This window comes from Buteo buteo, chromosome 13 (assembly GCF_964188355.1).
Source record: "Buteo buteo chromosome 13, bButBut1.hap1.1, whole genome shotgun sequence".
Classification (NCBI taxonomy): Eukaryota; Metazoa; Chordata; class Aves; order Accipitriformes; family Accipitridae; genus Buteo; species Buteo buteo.
Window position 1 is genome coordinate 29,856,955 of NC_134183.1, and position 15,189 is coordinate 29,872,143.

General features: G+C 35.5%; 1 protein-coding gene across 2 annotated transcripts in view; it reads left to right on the forward strand.

Moving 5' to 3' along the window:
* The window catches only part of UNC13C (unc-13 homolog C), a 216,271-nt gene that overhangs the window by 161,139 nt on the left and 39,943 nt on the right, over nt 1-15,189 (forward strand). For both annotated transcript variants that reach the window (XM_075045303.1, XM_075045302.1), the window contains 5 exons: nt 7,371-7,497; nt 8,475-8,571; nt 9,026-9,169; nt 10,170-10,247; nt 14,680-14,757. In XM_075045303.1, the coding sequence (XP_074901404.1) occupies nt 7,371-7,497; nt 8,475-8,571; nt 9,026-9,169; nt 10,170-10,247; nt 14,680-14,757 (524 nt within the window). The remainder of the gene's footprint in view (nt 1-7,370; nt 7,498-8,474; nt 8,572-9,025; nt 9,170-10,169; nt 10,248-14,679; nt 14,758-15,189) is intronic.

Below are 15,189 nucleotides of genomic sequence, written 5' to 3' on the forward strand. Positions count from 1 at the left end.
AAATTGGATTTCTATACCAGCATTACTTTTCCTCTTTTATTACTTTCTGATTATGTGATTACTTTGAATAAATGTTGAAACTTCAATACGGCGTACTTGAAATTTCCACCATATTATTCAGAAACAGGGCTTTAATCGTCATTATATGTCTCATATCAGATAGGATGCACAATTTCTTCTGTTCCATTCGTAGCTTGCATTTCCTTAGGCTTTCTATGGTCAATTCATGTACATAGCAAGAATTCCACTAACAGTAAAAAAGCGCAATACAGATTATTTCAGTCCTTGGAAGCAATTGTTTATTTCCTCCTGTAATCAGTAGTAGTTGTATATATCCAAAGACAGAATTTTGTCTCTGAGTGTTTGTTCTTTGAATATTATTGATCTGCTTAGTTTTCATGGTACATAAATTTCACTCTGATGTGATATTGAAGGGTAAAAGTTATATTGAAGTTGATCTTATTAAATTATTTGCTGTACTGGCATTTTTCTTTTTCTTAGTTGCAGGCAGGACAGAGCAAGTTTATGCTTAATCAAGCTGCATATCTTGCATCTTGAGTTGCCCTGTTTGTGATATACCCATCCACTTTTCTGGAACTTTTTTGGAAGTATTTGTCTGTGAAGTAGTAATTGATGGGACTAACAGGCTAAATTTTCAATAAGGAGTAAAAAAAGCAACTAAGTAATGTTAAGAAGATATCAAAGTTAATTTGCCTAAAGTAATTTGAAATGTTTAGGCAATATAACACAGTAGGTAAAAAAATGGCAAATGCAATGTTTTGTAGTAGAAAATAAGGTTGTTTGCAGCAGATTCACACGTCCCTCATGATATTCCATGTTGCGTCCCTTAGGTAGTATGTAACACTGGTATTTGATGCCCTTGAAGTTCCCATAAGCAGTTTACTTCTCCCAGAAAGCAATATACTGATTTGGCTTTTCAGATGCAATGCAAGTGGCCTTGAACTCACTTGAACCTGCTGTGAAATGTGAAGCAAAACAGAGCACTCTGAGCAAATGGTCTCTCCCTTTGAGAGCTCCTGCTTGAATATAAAGGGCAATGTTATATCAGCTTTTAAAGTGCGCTGCATTAAGTCAAGGATTCATTAGCCCACTTTCACTGCAGGCAAGAAGACAGAAAAGAGCAGGAAATCCATATTTTTCTCACAATTCAGAATGAAACAGTCTGCCTTCCTCCCATGGCCTCTGTTCAGTGAGGAAGTATGACTCTGTGGTTAAGAAATCTTTGAACAAGATCTACACTGCCTTTCATAGTTTATGTGTGTTCCCTTAGTAAATTCGTTTGGTCTCCCTATACCTCAGTTTCCCATTTGTAAAATGTAATAGCACAGCTTAATCACCTCATAGAGATGTTCAAGGTGTAATCCATTATGTTTGTGAAGTGTTCAAATATATTTTGGTGAAAATTTCCAAGTAAATGCAGAGAAAAGATTGAATATGTAGAAGTCTAATGAAAGACACAATGTATTTTCAAAAGAATTAGAGGGGTTTTTTAGTTGTAAATCTGTTATAAGTGCAATCCAAAAAGGAGGTAATGACAGAAGTTTTTCGGGTTTTGGTTTATTATATTTATCTTGACGCAAAGAGCCCTTTTAGAAAGGCCAGTAGTATTTCACATTATCAAAATCAATGTAAATTACACATTATTATCAATTAGTTGTGTCCTGCTCTGCATTTCAGTTAATAACCAGTGACTTCCACTGCCTTTAGCAAAGTACAAGGACCCTGGGATGAGATGTCTAGTAGAATGTAGCGTTTCCTTCTAAATCAGTTATGAACTTTATTTGAGTTTACATTTTTCTTCATTTGTGGCCCGATCCAATGTTACATTCAATCAGAGTCTTCCAGTTCATTTCAGTGGTACAGGGATTAACTCTAGAGCACTATAAGCATAATACCCATATTAAAAGAGGCAATAGCATAGCAACCAACTCCTGTACTGTAGGGAAATTGCATTGGGATCAAGTACCCAAAACATTAACTTCTACTTTTATCCAAAACTTGGGTTCATCATACTGGTGTAATGTTTCCACAGTATTCAGAGGGAGGAATACTACTTCATACTCATCAATATCATTCCTCATAGGACTTCCTTAAGAGCTCTTCCACTAACCATACTCAGTTTGTGCCATGCATATACTTCCCAATTATACGACTGAAAGTTTGGAAATAGTAGGTTTTCTGAAACAGCAGTTCTGAAAGAAATAGGTAAAATATGCAGCTGGTAGTCTCTAGAACAATTGCTAAGTAATTATTGCAAATAATATGGAATTATGTCACAATGGCTGAAACTAGCATCTGAGTTTTGATGGGAAATCTTGCAGTTAATCCAAACACAATTCCCTTATGCTTAGTCTTCATCATTTCCATTTTAATAAACTGTAGTGCAATAGCATGTATGTAACAAACCAACTGATTGTGATATAATTAATTCGCTACACATAAATATTCTTTGTAGTAGTTATTAATCTCTGAAACATTATCTGTAAAGCCTGGAAACTGGACAAGCTTTTTTTTGTTAGTTATTCATATGTATTTATGTATATCTAGTAATTTTTTTCATTTTTTTACAGGCAAATTTCCTTCTTGCAGTTCTTGTTCATAAGGATTTTAAATATTCTTTAAAACCACCTCATTAGAATCCTTCAAGCAGTTTAACTGTATGTTGTTAAAAAAAACAGTGGCTAGGAAACTGCTGTAGAAAAAAAATTTGCTCTTAGCTTTTGTACCCAAATAAGGGAAAATTAGAGTTGAACAAAATATCAGATTGATTACCTGAATATTTTAAAAGTTCATCTTTTATAAAGGTTGTTAGATTACCCCTTTTTAGCAACTAATACATATTAAAAATCACATAGATACTCAGAGTGATGTTATTACCTCAAGGTTAAAAAGGAAAAAGGATTCTGTAGTGAATGAGATTCTATTCCAGTTTGTTAAATGGCATTATTTCTTTAGTGCCATGTAGATGTTCCTGCTTAATAAGGCATCTTTATTGACTTTATTGACAAAATACTATGACACTACAAACATCAGACAAAAAAAATAATAGTTGTATTGCAGTTTCTTTTTCTTTGCTGCCTTAAGAAAATCTTGTCAGCTTTCTTTAGCACTTCCTGGAAAAACGATCAAGAAATCAAACATGATTCCAAAGTATTGCTGTTTGGTCACAGTCCTGTGAGGAAAGTATCTTGGATTATAGTTCTTCCTACAATGTGTTTTTATAAATTTTTGTGTAAAAGAACAATTGCCTGCAATTAGATTATTTGCTAGATACAGTGTCACCAGGTCCATGGCTGATTTCATCACACACCAAACACATTTGCATATATTAATGCATTCCACATAACAGTCTTTAAAAAAAAAAAAACAAAAACAACAACAACAATTCTTCTTTATTGGTTACACAAACAGCACCTGAACAGAAGATTTTTTTTTTTTCCTCAGTGTTGTTGCTTACTGGAAGTCTTCTTAAATATGTTCCTAGAATTGTAATTTGTACAACTGAGATGGAATGACACTTTATACAGTTTTCATCATAGTTGCAGTTACAATGTCTATTACTGCAAACCTGTGGAAAGTATATGTGCAGTAGAGCATTATCTCTAAGGAGATATTAAAAAAAACCCCACAGTATAATCAATACTGTAAAAAAGATACTCTTAATGGAACTGCGATAGATAAGAGCAGCTAAAGTGCCCCATACGCACAGATTACAGTTTACAGAAATCTTACCAGTATTTTTTTCATTGATACATGATACAGTGTTATAGAATAATGTGCCATTATCACTAATGGGAACTACAAATGTCCTTGTTATGAAACCCAGTAGACTAATACATGATTATAAAAATACACTGCACTACAAGGAACATTTCATAAAAGTAGCAGCGCAAAAAAAAAAGGGTTAATAATATTAGGTTTACTATATTGGAGATTCAGTTTATCTAGAATCAATTATGAGAAAGATCTAGTATTTCTGTTATAATCTCTGCTGACCACATTTACAGAGCATACAATTGGCAGGTTTAGTTCAAGACTGACCCAGTATTATAATTTTGCAAAACAAGAGCAGACTTATTTAGGAAGAGTTGTATTGTGCAGCTACTACATCTGTCTTCCAGAAAGTCCAAAATTGATATATCTGTATAGGAAAGCATGGTGCCAGCTTTCCTTCCAGGAAAAAAGACACAGCTTTCCAAACTGCAGACATATATCCTGTGTTGTCTCACATCTACATTAACTTGTGCAAGTTTTTTGGAAATTAAGAAAGCAATCCGTGGGTCCTAATCTAAATTCAGAATGTCTACAGTGATGTTCCTATGCTTTCTAACCAAAATCCATGGTTACTGTGGATAAACCTATGTCCTAGTTTCAGCTGGGATAGAGTTAACTGTCTTCCTAGTAGCTGGCACGGTGCTGTTTTGAGTTCAGTATGAGAAGAATGTTGGTAACACTGATGTTTTCAGTTGTTGCTGAGTAGTGTTTAGACTAAAGTCAAGGATTTTTCAGCTTCTTGTGCCCAGCCAGTGAGAAAGCTGGAGGGGCACAAGAAGCTGGCACAGGACACAGCCAGGGCATCTGATCCAAACTGTCAACAGGGTATTCCATACCATGGGACGTCCCATCTAGTATAGGAACTGGGAAGTGGGGGCGGGGAATCGCCACCCAGGGACTAGCTGGCTGTCGGCTGGCGGGTGGTGGGCAATTGCACTGTGCATCATGTGTACATTCCAATCCTTTCATTATTGCTGTTGTCATTTTATTAGTGTTATCATTATCATTATTAGTTTCTTCTTTTCTGTACTGTTAAACCATTCTTATCTCAACCCGCGGGTTTTGCTTCTTTTTCCCGATTTTCTCCCCCATCCCACTGGGTGGGGGGAGAGTGAGTGAGCGGTTGCATGGTGCTTAGTTGCTGGCTGGGGTTAAACCACGACAACCTATCTAATATCATCCAGTTAAAATTGTCATGGGCTGACTCATATGGGCACTTGTTTCCTCTGTTCTTTGGTTTATATAAACTGAAGAGGTAATATGCATGGATACAAAATGACTTTGTAGATCATGTGAAGTATTTTCTGATGTTCTCATAGGTTAGTATTAGGAATTGAGGATGCATTTTTCCCTTATATGTAGCTACAAGTAATATCCTAAGACACTCATTTTAAATATTCTTTCCAAGGCATAACAGCCTGGAGAAAAAAACCTCAATTGTTCATGAATTACTTTGTGCTCATTTCTAATGTTTTATAATTTAGATCTTAACTTAAAAAAATAAAATATCAATGAATGGTATGGTATAAGTTGTACCCTCCTGGACAAGTTTGCCCATCATTGGCAGCAGCCCATTTCTAAAATTGAAATAAACATTTGCTTGGTTTGTTGAGTTGCATTGTATAATCTAATAACACATTGATGCAACACTTGCATGAAAAAATGCTATTCATTTCAGAAATTCCACTCTTTTGGGATGCAATATAAGACAGATTTTTCTTAATTACTTAAGCAGTAGATGTGCAGTGAATTTGATAGCAGTAAGATAATTGTGCTCAGTCAAAGACTGGACTCACTTCTAAGAGCTACCTTTTATTGAGCAAATGTTTGGTCATCTAGCTGTCTACAATAATACATTGTGGAAAAACTCCTACCAGAATAAAAAAATAAGGTTTCTCAGGTCTGTAGAAAGTAAGAACCATGAGAGTAGGCATACATCTTTCTCTCTGTGGTTCTATTTAAGGCTAGTAACCCATGATATTATGCTAGGGAGAATTTGTACTACTCTCAAGTAGTGACTGGGCATGAACAAATGCAATATTTAGACAGAAACTGATTTACTGGCTTTTCTGGAGTGTGATGACAAGGCACTGAAGGTGAAAATGCTAACACATTGCTAAAAAGGCAGTAAGAGCCCACAGGGGCACTTAATAAGATGATTCCCACAAAACTTAGTAATTCGCTGCATAATGATATGCTTGTGAAACACTTATTTCTTGTATGGCACAGTGATATTAATGGAATGCTGATTTGGTGTAATAATAAAACTAAAAATTTCCCTTTAATGTACGTGGTCAGATCTGAAAAACACAGAATGTGTATTTCACAGTGCATTTGCACTGACAGAAAACGGAGTGGTATATTCAGGTGTGTATATGATAGAGGATGGGGGATGCTCCCACTGTTCTATAAAATCAGGTTCACATCCAAATATGTATGAAAAAATTGTGTAATACTATGTTATGATGCAAGTGGAAATAAGGAGCAAAAAAGGAGGTTTGAAAGGGGTAAGTTCTTAATACATACTATTTACACAAGAACGTCATTCCTGCCAACCATGTCTATTAGGTCACTTTTTAAGGGAGCTGGGAAAAGACATTAGTCTTTTGCTTAAGGAAGAACGTGCAAGTGACATGACACCTCAAACAGATAAGATCTGTGGAGATTCTAGGAAGCTGTGAGCAGTAAGTGAAGGAAGGATTACTCTGTCCAAGATTGTGAATCCATGATTTGCTGCTGGGGGAGAAGGAAATGAAAGATTTGAGCAAGGATCAAGTGTCTGTCAGCTAAGGGAGTGAAAGAATGGAGCTCTCCAGGGCCTGAAGTGCTGGATGGGAAAGACTCCAGTGCATAGTGGATAAACTAAAATAAGGATCATAATCCTGGGAGAAAGATGGACATTTATTCCAAACCAATTAAATCAGACTAAAAATGCAGGAAGTGGTTACAGGTGGCTCCGTGACTCCTGTCATCCATGATTATCTGCATATCCAGTATGTTGAAAACAGGACACTGAGAAGGTGGAGAAGCCCATTTGAAAATTTTCAAAAACACTTTTTTAAACCAGCTTTTCTACTTATGCCATGTATAAATCAGATAGCTGCAGAGCTGCGGAGTTGTTTCCTCTTTCTTTTTCTTAACTATATGTGATAAATGCAGCCCATTTCCTAATGCAGGTTTCACAGATTCATATAGGACTGGCATTTCATTCATTTGGCTACTACACAGCTATAATTGTCTTTTCTAACTTGACACAGCTTCTTAACCATTTTGTAACAACTAAAGAAGAATCTAAAGAACAGGAAGTCAGAAAATTTGTGGGTTTTCCTCACTGTAGTGAAGAGCATTGAAAAGCCTAACTTGCGGTCTGGTCTTTGTTTTGGTTTGCTTTTCCTAAGGGTACTCAGAACCTAAAGGTTGAAACTGTGCATACTACTACCTCTAAAAAAATCAAACCAATTGTGCTTTATAATTCAAATACTGTATTATTATGTCGCTAGTGCACTGAGGCACAAGTATGTTATTTACTGTTAGAATGCTATTACATGCTTTTATTTCAACTCCTTCTATTACAGAACATGAAAAGCAGCGGTTATGCAAAAGCACAGATTATATGAATTTGCATTTCAAAGTGAAATGGTTTTATAATGAATATGTGAGAGAACTCTCTGCTTTCAAGGATGCAGTGCCTGAATACTCTCTGTAAGTAGTGTATAGGGAAGTCTCCCGTGAGTTTGGGCTTGATGCAAGGTTTATTTTGGTCAAATATTTATGCTTACATTTGTGCAAGATCTCATGGTGCATACCACTGACAACTCTACTTTTTGCGCTTAGTCTTCTTTAATTCTTCATTCTATCAAATAAAATAGTCCAGGTATTAAAAATGCTGTTGTCTATTTCATAGGATGCTTTATTCAAGTGTTGTAAGTGCAGGTCTTCATAGATGACAAAATATTTTGGTCAGAAAATGCCTGAGGAAGGTATGAAATGCGGGAACAGCAGCAGCATTAGTTACAGGCCCCTGCATTTGTTTCATACTCAATGCTAATAGGATATACTACTGACGTTATTCTTACTGCATTGGGTTAATATTAAGCTGTTGTTTTCATTTTTGCCTTTCCTCCTGCAATTAATACATTCAATCCAGTCCTTTTATATGAGCTATCCTTAATCTCATTCCTTAATCTTCTGTAAGTCTGCTGATTTGCCGAGATAGTTTGGGGCCTGTTATTGGGTTAAAATTCTTTTAAATAAACGAAAGAAAAATAAAACACAGCTGATGTTTTATTAAAGCAAAGTTTTATCCAAGTTATTTCACATACAAATAAAAAATAAATGTTAAGAAAGAACCAATACTGATAAAAGACACATTCTAAAATTAAAAAAAGTGCAGAATAGGGTTCATTGCAAAACATGGACACATTTCTCTGGCGGCTACTGCTAATTTTGCAACACTAGGGTATATCAGTTAGACTATTGTGAAACTGAAGCCTGGAAGACCTTTTGGTAGCCACAGTGTCTCTGGTGACAAAAGTTTTTCTAGGATGATAGACCTTTTAGCAACTAGAACAGATGTGAAGACACAAGGTGCCAAACTGCTGGGTGGTATGGCATCTCTCCTCTCAGGATCTTTATGAAATGTACTTACTTTACTTTAAAAAATTGTTTTTAATTTTCAGGTGGTTTGAACCATTTGTCATTCAGTGGCTGGATGAAAACGAGGATGTCTCAATGGAATTTCTTCACGGAGCACTAGAAAGAGACAAAAAAGATGGGGTGAGCCTTTACTTTTTAAAGAAAGGAATAAAGAAAGTATTAAGACAGTTATTTAGTATTGCAAAACCAGAAGTATATTTGGTCCTACAGTGTCCTTGTTAGACCTCACAACATACACAGTCAGTAATGGTTCTTGGAAGACAACCCTATGGACAAATTCCTGCTCTAATTTCATTTGCCAAAATTTCCCATAGACTTCAATCTGTGGTTTCACTAAACTCTGATGTGATACTGATGTCATGGAAGAGATTTTTGGTTTTATTTTCAAGAGGTTTAAAAGTAATAGAAATGTGAAAAGCCACATTTCTCAGTATTATCAGTGAGTCTTTTTTTTAAATTTGTTTTTTATTTATTACTTTTTATGACACTAGGACGAATTTCGAGTGTAAGAAAATCAGTTAATACAGTTTTGATCTCTGAACAAGTATTAACGCATTTGAATGTTTCTCTCTAGTTTCAGCAAACATCAGATCATGCCCTCTTCTCTTGTTCTGTGGTTGATGTCTTCACACAGCTCAATCAAAGCTTTGAGATTATTAGGAAACTAGAGTGTCCTAATCCAGAAGCACTATCTCATTTAATGAGAAGATTTGCCAAGGTAAATTAAAATCAGTGCATCTCAACTAAGCTTCAGAGAGAGTGACATTGTGTTGCCATGTACTTAAAAGCTAATTCCAATGTTGTTTAGAATCAATCTCTTCTATCTCTGACTGGGATGCTTAGGAAGACATGCTGTCTCTGGCTTAAGACTGTTTTTCATCTACTTTGTCAAAATCATTTACCAGTTTGAGAAGTTCTATCCTCTCTGAGATTTCATATTTATGTATGTTATACAATCAATTATTATTCTTGCCAAGCACTGATTAAAATTCCAATAATGGAGCAATTCAGTGAAAAGCAATTATCTAATTAGTCAGTGCAAGGGAAGGAAAAATTCAAGGTATGGCAATAAAGTATTGTTGCTTGAAGCCCTGAGGTGGTAGTTCTTATTCATGTACTGTTTGATAAACTCAGCTTTGTTAGGCCGGCTTTCTATTTGGGTTGTAATATTTCCTCGCACGCTTTAGATTGCCATTATAGTCCTGATGGCTTTTTAAAAGTTTGCATTTATGTTTATTCCTGTTCTTCCATTGCAACAGTTTTCCATTTGCAAAGTTCCTATTTACATTATTATTTTAAGGTAAGCTCATATTGCCAGGCTTTGAACAGTGCTCCCTTGGTCTTATTTTTCCATTATATTTTTAATCTATGTATTGTCACCCTAGAGGACTTTTTGAGCTTGCTACTGTTCCATTAAGTATGTAGCACATTGCAAGGAGTAGAGCTCTCAATGCTTCTCAAAAACCAGTATGACTGAAATTAAAGTATCTCTGCTGTTGAAGATTACATTCCATCTAAGAACCACCCAACTGTTGTGCAGGGATTTGAAAATGTGCTCACAGGATTGCTTATATCATATTTTTAAAAAATACTATATAGTACAAGTGTAAGCACCTGTAAAATCTATAATTTATATAAACCTCCTTTTTTGTGGTTTTTTATTATTTTTGTTTTACACTGTGAAATTTACCATTTAAAAGATTCTTCTCCTTTCCTAGACTATCAACAAAGTGCTTCTTCAGTATGCTGTAATTATATCAAATTACTTCAGGTCATATTGTGATAAAGAAAATGTGGTAAGTAAAAAGCTGTGTTTTGTTTCTGCCTCAGAAATTACCTTTAAAGGACTTACTGTACTTTTTGAATATTTAATTACTTTTGTGTGTGAGAAAAAGCATGAATGGAGGAAGGGATTTTTGGTTTGCTTTATTTTTTAATAAGGTCAGCATGTTTTCATATCTGCTTACATTGCTGTGTAAAAGTTGGAATAGGTGGAATTGGTTAAGAATTCTAGCTAATAATTTCAGTATTAAAGTAGAAAAAAAATTTACAAGATGGCCAGAAACACTCCCTGGATAACAGCCTTCTACAATGGTGAATATGGTAAATGTATCTTCATCCTTTTTTCCAAACAGAAGTATTTTTGTTTGAGTTTTCATTTTGCATTGACTTGCTTCTCTTTATCGGTTTATTCATTAGAGAGTTTATAAGATCGTTGTTCCCTGTGCAGGGAGTGTGTGCAGACTTTTCTGCTACTACCACTCACTCTCTCTGCAGCAGTGAGAAGAAAATCATATGCTATTTTGTTGCCTTGCTGCTTACAAGGCACTCCTTAATGAAGGACGAGATTGCCATGGACTCAGAAATAAATGAGATATGGACACTAAAGATGTGTTTAAGCAAATCAAGACATAATCAATAGCTTAACATGACCAAGGGAAATTGTTCTTGTAAACTGACTTTTCAGTATCATTGATATTCAAAGCTAGTACTCCCAAGGCAGGCAATATTTAGCACTATGTGTGCTATATTTAGTAGTATGTTGTACAGATGTATCAATCTACAATTAGATAAATAACTGCAGCACTATCCTCATACTATTCACCTCCAAAAGTACAGCCCTTACATAGCTCATGCACATATCTCAGCTATATTTGTCACATCCCTGTGCATGGCTTAAGGACACGCTCATTCTTGCCAGTGCTCTCTCTAGTGTGAGACAGTGTCATAATCTAGAGGTCACCAACATATACACAATAATAGAATTCAGAAAGACATCTGTTGCAGCTAAACATCAATTATTCGTGGTTCTTCTTATAAGCAGCATTACAAAAAAACTAAACTTACTAGGAGAGATGTACCATTCTGTTCCTTTTACACAATTTTGTCTAAAATAGAATTAATAAATAAAAATACCAAACTCAAAACTTTATTATTAAGTAGAAGTTTTATATACAAGTTTTTACAGAGGAGTGACATTCATGTACATAGACGTGTCATATCTCGGATTTAACTTCTCACTTCAGATATTTTCAACATTTAGGCCCTTTGCAGTAAACACATTGAAAAGACTCACTTCAGGAGGTATCCACACATCTTTCTTCTGGCTGTACTAAATCTTTTCAGCATCTGAGAAGAGTAAAAGCACCAGGCCAAGTTTGGCAATCGTCGTGTAAGGATCAGTCTTACAGCTGTAGAAAGATAGAATAGAATAGTTCAGTTGGAAGGGACCTGCAACAATCATCTAGTCCAACTGCCTGACCACTTTAGGGCTGACCAAAAGTTAAAGCATGTTAATAAGGCTCTTGTCCAAATGCCTCTTAAACACTGACAGGCTTGGGGCATCGACCATCTCTCTAGGAAGCCTGTTCCATGTTTGACCACCCTCTCAGTAAAGAAATGTTTCCTAATAACAAGCCTGAACCTCCCCTGATGCAACTTTGAACCATTCCCACACATCCTGTCACTGGATACCAGCTGATACATGATAGACCAGCACGCCATATTGCCATTTCCCCCCCCCCCCCCCCCCCCCCATAATCTAGCAGGACATAAATCTTCATTCATTTTTAACTTTACAGATACACCATCTACATATTCCTTATGTCTCTCCCCTCCGGGGCAAATACAGAGCTAAAAAGAACACAACACTCTCTCTCCCCAGTGTGGAGGAGTGAATGCATTACATGTCTTCTACTTTAATGTTAATCAGTCCAAATCAAGCTTCATCTGAAATAATCTGTCTCTGTATTCGACCCAATATGAACCATAATTATTCTCAAAATCTAAAGAAATAAAATTTGTAGCTATTTTCCCCATTTCTTTCAATTTAATGCTAATATTAAATAAAGTTTACTGCTTTCTAAAAGAAATTAGTTTTGATACATAGTGTTGAGTCATTGAGTTAAACCATTTGTGGAGTCTTTTGGCCTGTCCAAAGGGATTTTTTTAATTGTCGGAGTGATTGATTTCTGAAGTCACCCTGGTATGCCAATCTTTACTAAGGCTTTAGATGGAATTAATCTCCTTATGGTGTAACGTGTTATATCAAATGCTTTTGGGGAACATAACTTACTTTTAACAGGAGCTACCTTTTTGAAATACATACTTTTAGCTTAATAAAAGACTATTTGATCTGGTGATCTTAACTATAAAAGATAGGACTAAAAGTCCATCTCCTGCATTAGAGTTGATAGAAGACATTAAAACAAATACTTTTTATGATTAAAGTTAGATTTTGGCATTCTTTTTCAAGTCAATACTTTTACTATTTTTATTAAACACTGTAAAAGGTGCACATAAACTATTCAAATAAAAGTATACCAAAGGTGCTTTTCATAAAGACATGTATCTAATGTAAAAACATCCTCTTATCTTCCACCTCCTGTCAGAGTTTACAAACAAACCTGGGGTTATGTGTTGTACTTGCCACTTACTTTTACGTATTGTTGCATCTGACTGTCTGATTCCTGTAAATTGCTGCAAAGAGTAATCTGAAGAGCGAGATGATAATGAAATCATAAGATGAGAATATTTTTAAACTCTGGTTCTGTTATTTACTGACAGCAATAGAAAATTTTCCATTGAGCCAAGGTAGACTTGGGCTCTGAAAGAGCAACCTTAGCTAGCCTCGAAGGAAACGTTGAAAACTGCCTCAGTATGAAGTATTTATCTCATAGCTTCAGTACATTGCCAAAGGCATTTGCACTTATTTTGAACAAAAGAACCAAGACATTATAGTCAGCTACTTATTCCCCCATCAGAAATCAAAATCATTGAATTGTGATATTGCAGATAATTTCCAGAATAATGAATACATCAGAAGAGAGGAGATAGTAAAGGAGAGGAGGACACAGTCTTAGTGATCATAAATTAACAGAAGGTAGATAAACAAATGGAAGAAGTGGGGTTTGTGGATTTTTCAAGAGACAGGAAAAGAGGTGATATTTCAACCATTACACAAAGCCAGCTGTCTTTTGCAGGAGGACAAATAGCATGCTTCACTGGGAAGCAGTAATGTAAGTATTAAGAAATTAGATCAAATTTCTTTTTTTTCCTTCAGTTGAGAAGGACTCTGACACCAAATTCCTTTGAGAGTAATGTAGAACTAATTAAAGCTAAATCATGTTACTGATCTTTTGAATACCAAAATCTAATCCCACCATGTTTCAGCACTACATTGGAACGTGCTATTAACTGGAAAGGTACAAATAAGTAGCAATAACTGTAATCATTCCATCACCTTCTTGTTGTCCAAAAAAAGTATGTGTTTTATTGAAATGCATTACTTCAGTGTCTAAATTAATCCAATCATGCAGTAGAACACACTGACCTTGGCCAACCAGAACTCTTTTAGCAAGTATTGTCTTACTGCTTCCCCTGCATCATACCAAGCTAGCATATAATGTCATCTGAGTACACAAAATTCTAGTAATAGATCCTTTCTTCCATAATTTTGAAATCAGCTGCTTAATTTTATCCATGTTTTACATTTTACCTTATATATATCCAGCAGTTGCTGTCATCTACATTGTGGCTCTGTGTTCTGCCTTAAGGAAATGAGCTTAAACAGAAATATTTTTAGACTAAAATAATAGGTTTACAAAACTCTACTGCCTAATTCATTCACCAACTTTTCAAGCATTGCAAAATGTAAATTTCTGATATACTATTCTGTTATTAACAGAACTGCCTGTTGATTTATTCAAATATTTAAGCATCAACCATTATCTGTGTTACAGTGCTGTCACAGTTTTCTGCGAAGACTGGGTCTAGAAAGCAATCTGGCACTCCCTTTCGCCCAGTCTATTTTCACTCCCCAAATACTTTGATCATTATTGTGTCTACTCTCCAAGAGATTATAATGTACTACTTGTATTAATCCACCAGATGTAATTGCATTAAGTATGACTAGCAACCATATGGGATAAATATAAGGTTCAGGACATGAAATACTGAGATCTGCCCATCGGGTTGGGAGAAGGTATTCAGTTTCTTGTGGCACAACACTGTCTTAAGGGCATAATGGGTGGTCACTGGCTGAGTGGTTTTGCTGACTGGGCAAAAAGGAGTGTAAATTAAAGAAGGAAGGGAAGGCAGCAGTGGTCAGGAACCTAAGATCCTCCTCTAAAAACCACAATTGCATAAATGTAGGGCTGCTGAATACACATATTCATACATAAAAGGAACATAACACACACATTCTCACATTTGGTGCTCTCTTTGTAGCCCTGTATCTTGATGAACAACATTCAACAATTAAGAGTCCAGCTTGAAAAAATGTTTGAGTCCATGGGAGGAAAGGAGGTGAGTCATATTTGTTTCCTGGTTCATTCAAAGTTCCTTAGAGATCATTAGCACCATGTTTTCAACCTAGTCACAGCCTTCACTTCTGCTTGCAGACAAAATCAAAATGTTTTTTTAAAAAAAAAAGTCTACAAGAACTATTTTATGTCCTGAAAATACTAGAAAGACCTAAAACTATTGCACAGAAACTTGCTAATGATCTGTAATGTTCAACAAGCACTGGGTGTTTTGTGTTGTAATCTGTAGTGCCAGCTTTATTTTAATGTTTGTATTGGACTATACTTTGCTTTTTTATGTATTGGTATGTTTTGCCTGTATCTGAAAATTTTGTAGAATATGTGCTTTGTGCTTTGTCTGTAATGTGTCATGTCTTTGTCTAATGCCTTTGACTTGCAATCCACTGAGCAGAAGAAAGAAGGAGAGAGATTCTCT